This window comes from Elephas maximus, chromosome 3 (genome assembly GCF_024166365.1).
Source record: "Elephas maximus indicus isolate mEleMax1 chromosome 3, mEleMax1 primary haplotype, whole genome shotgun sequence".
Lineage (NCBI taxonomy): Eukaryota > Metazoa > Chordata > Mammalia > Proboscidea > Elephantidae > Elephas > Elephas maximus.
In genome coordinates this window covers 36,569,912-36,573,923 of record NC_064821.1, presented here as the reverse complement: position 1 = coordinate 36,573,923, position 4,012 = coordinate 36,569,912, and the positions used below count along the sequence as shown (strand labels likewise).

The window sequence follows — 4,012 nt, the reverse complement described above, 5'->3', positions numbered from 1 at the left end:
CCAAATATTACCCATAAATTTAAGCTCCCTAGGAAGACTGGAGAAAATGCTGGTGGCACAGTGGTTAAGAGCTACGGCTGCTAACCAAAAGGTAGGCAGTTAGAACCCACCAGGTACTCCTTGGAAACCCTATGGGGAAGTTCTACACTCCCCTATAGGGCTGCTATGAGTCAGAATCGATGCGATGGCAGCGGGTTTGGTTTGGTTTTGTTTTAGGAAGATTGGAGATCTGTGCCTGCACACTCCCAAAGTTTGGCTAAAACCGCAGAAGCTTTCAGAAGGCGGCTTTTTTCAGTCCTGAGGCTGCCACGTCAGTGGGACTGGCCCTTTCTCCAGGGAGGCAATTTATGGCCCAGGGAACAACCTTAAAATAACCCTCCCTCAGTCTTAAAATGCAGTGTTTAAATTTATAGGGAAACCCACAGGTTCCTGGCAGCTGGGCACTGCAGATGGCAACCCTGGGCACAGGTCTGGCCAGAACCATGCAACACTCTTCTGCCAGGCGACCCTCCACTAAAGCCCTCCCCAGGCCCCAAGCAGGCAGACTAGCGCTGTGATTTTTGGAAAGATGCAAAACTTTTTTTTTTTATTTTATTAAAAAACAGCAAAAAGTTTTTTTCTTATAAAAACGAAACAGGCGTTCAAAGTGCCCATCGTCTTCCTATTTACATTAATACCATATCTGTCAGAGTCGCTATGTACAATATTATATAAAAAACGTCGCAGACAGTACACATTAAGGCTGTATTTCTCACAAGGCGTAGAGCGTCGAGCCTCGAGCCTCTAGTGTAGACCCGGAGCAGGGAAGAAGACACTTAATTATTGCACCATTTTGAAAACAAAACTCGTCAAGGAGGATGTGGGCGTCTTCTCCCACCGGGCCTTCCGTGGGGGCCAGGGGCCGGGTGGGCGGACCCGGGGAGCCCCTCGGTGGCCACGCTATGCCGGGCCCGGTCCTCTGGGCCTAATAAATACCAGTCACAGTCAAGAAGGGGCCGCGCCGGCGTGTGGGACCTGCCACAGCCAGCGCGGGGGGCGGGGGGCGTCCTGGCTACATGTGCCTCTTCATGTGCAGCGCCAGGTGGTCTGAGCGCGAGAAGGCGCGGTCGCACAGGTGGCACTGGAACGGCCGGTGGCCCGTGTGCTTGCGGTAGTGCCGCGTGAGCTCATCCGAGCGCGCGAACTTCCAGCCGCAGCCGTCCCAGTTGCAGTGGTAGGGTTTCTCGCCTGCGGGGAGGGGGCAGGGCGAGCCTCAGTTTCCCGCTTTTGTCCCCCGGCGTTCGCCCCACACCCAGAAAGTGGCTACCCTGGTACCCGGAAGTACACCCTCCAATGTTCTGAGCTCCTAGGGCTCCTCAGCATGCGCCCCTCACTCCCCAACCTGTAAACCTCGCCCCTAGAGAGTCCTAAGCGCACGCCCCCTCCTCAACGTTCTGAGCCACGCCCCCAGAGGAGCATCAGCCTGGTCCCAAGGGATGCTAAGTGGACACCTCTACGCCCACCTCTTGAGCCACACTCCGAGAGGGTCCTCAGTCTCGCCCCCAGGGGGGTCCCCAAAGGGCTCCTACTCTACCTCCTGAGCCACGCCTCCAGGGTGGTCCTCAGAGTGCCCCTACCCTCACCTCCTGTGCCACGCCCCCGGGGATCCTCAGCCTCGCCCCCCAGGGGGTTCTCAACCAGCCGCTGCCCCCACCTCCTGAACCTTACTCCTAGGCATTCTCAGTCTCGCCCCTAGCGGGGGTCTCCAGTGGGCTTCTACCCCACCTTCTGAGCCACACCCCAGGAAAGTCTCCAGCATGCCCCTACGCTCACCTCCTGAGCCACGCCCCCAGGATCCTCAGCCTCACCCCCAGGGGGTCCTCAACCGGGCCATACTCCCACCTCCTGAGCCCCGAAGAGGTCCCCAGTGCGCCCCACCTGTATGCGTGCGCAGGTGCGCCTTGAGGTGTGAGCTCTTGGTGTACGTCTTGCCACAGCCGGCATAGCTGCAGGTGTGCGTAGCTGTGCGCTTGCGGGGCCAGGAGCGGCGGCCGCGCTTGGGTTTGGCCTCCAGCAGCTCTAACGGCGAGGCGGGCGGCGTGAGCAGCCCGCGGGCGGCTGGCGGCGCCAGGCCGAGTGCGGCAGCAGCTGCAGCCGCGTCGTCGAAGAGGCCGAAGGCGGCGGCGGGCGGCGCGAAGTGTAGGCCCGACGCGGGCGCGGTGCCAAAGCCTGGGCCCCCGAAGGGTGGCGGGAAGGCGGCGCGCGGCCCGGGCGCAGGCAGGCGCGAGGGGCCGTCGGGGCTGAGTGGCGGCGTGTCGCAGGGCGGCGGCCGGCCCACGGGGCCCCGCAGGCAGGCGGCGCCAGGGCCTCCCTCGCGCTTGAGGCAGCGCGGCCCGCGGGCCAGGCTGGGCGCGCAACCGTAGGCGCTGCCGTCGGCCTCGGGAGGTTCGGCCTTGACTGGGCGGCAGGGCGGCGCTAGGAGGAAGCGGCCGTGCACCGCGGGCCCCGGCGGTGGCCCCGGCGGCGGCGGCGCGTCCAGCTCCGGCCGCAGTAGCTCGGACACTAGGCCGCCCGCGGGGGCGCCGTAGGGCGGCGGCGCGCCGGGCTCCGGGTAGTAGAAGGCGGGCGGCTGCGGCTGAGGTGGCTCCGGGGCGGCCTCGGCGCCCAGGCCGTCCAGCCCCATGGACAGGATGAAGTCCAACACGCTGTTGAGATCGTCGTCGGTGCCACCCGTCTCGGGTTCGGCGCGCGGCCAGCGCTGTGGGCGACAGGGCGACAGGGACGGGCATGAGCGCGCGGCGGACCCCCGGTTGCCATCGCTGCCGCCCCCCGCGCCCGCTATTCCTGCTGTCCCTGGTCTCACCATCCCCTTCCCCGCTGTCCCTAACTCGGCTCCCTGATGTCCCTGCAATTCCCGCCACCTGCGTTCTACTGCCCGGCAGTCCCGAAGCCCGCTGACCCGGCTGCCTCTGGTCCCCACCTCCCGCGCTCGCCGTCCCTGCCACCCGTGTTCTACTCGCCCGTCCCAGCCCCGATTTTCCTGCGGTCCCCGATGCATCCCGCGCTAGCTGTCCCCCCTCCCCGCGGTCCCTGCCGCTCCGACCGCCCGCTGTCCCCCGTCCCGCGTCCCCGCTGCTCAGCGCGCCTGCTGCTCCCACAGCCCGCGTTCCACTGCCCCGCCTACTCCCGTCGGGATTTTCCTGTCGTCCCCGCGGCCCGCATTCTACTGCCCTACCGCATCCTGCGCCCAATGTCCCTGCAGTACTCTGTGGTCCCTGCCTTCCCCGCCACTCCCCCCGCGCGCAATCTCTGCCCCTGCAATCTCCGCCCCTGGCTTTCTATTGCCCCCAGCGCCCGCCACCCTGATGTCCCCGCCGCCCGCGTTCTACTGCCGCGCCCGCCACCCGGGCCAACCCGGCAGCCCGGGCCGCGCCCTCACCTCCTGCAGGCCGCGCTCGCGGCACGGGCTGGCGAACGTAGCAAAGGACGGCAGGATGGGCTCGCTCAGCGCCATGGCCCGGGCGGCGCGGACGCGGACTGGGAGAGGCGAGCGGCGAACGGGCGGGTGGGTCGGGACGCGGGCGGGACGGCTCTGCGGCCGCCGCGGGCCCGCCCAGCCTTATAGGCGCGCGCGCACGGGGGCCGGGCCACGGCGGCGGCGGCGGAAACGCGTCCCGGATGGGGACGAGCTCGGGGCGCAGCCTAAATTTAGCCGCAGTATATAAGCCGGCGGGCGGCAGCCGCTGGGCCGCTGCGGCCGCCGGGGCTCTGTGCTAGGCCGGCCAAGCCCCTTTAGCGCCGCCAGGCCCCGCCTCCTGTCCGGCCCGCCCCCGCCCGTCTCCCCGGCGACGGCGTCAACACGCGCGCATAACAGCGGCGGGACGCCCAGGGCTCCCCGGCTCCCGCCTGTGTGAGGCCTGGGAGAGCCGGGAGGGGACCCGGTACCCCGACTGCCACATAGACCCCTGGCTTCCCCAGACTCCTGCTGGCTTGGGAGACTAGTCGCTGCGACCTTGGGGCGGGGGGGGGGGGG

General features: G+C 66.9%; 1 protein-coding gene across 1 annotated transcript; it reads right to left on the bottom strand.

Moving 5' to 3' along the window:
- Positions 1–554: 554 nt before the first annotated feature.
- On the bottom strand, positions 555–3,579 carry KLF2 (KLF transcription factor 2). The gene is made up of 3 exons (XM_049877295.1): positions 3,419–3,579; positions 1,918–2,737; positions 555–1,227 (listed from the first exon to the last, which is right to left on the bottom strand). The coding sequence occupies exons 1-3, from the start codon at positions 3,491–3,493 to the stop codon at positions 1,052–1,054; spliced, it is 1,071 nt and encodes a 356-aa protein (XP_049733252.1). The 5' UTR covers positions 3,494–3,579; the 3' UTR covers positions 555–1,051.
- Positions 3,580–4,012: the final 433 nt, after the last annotated feature.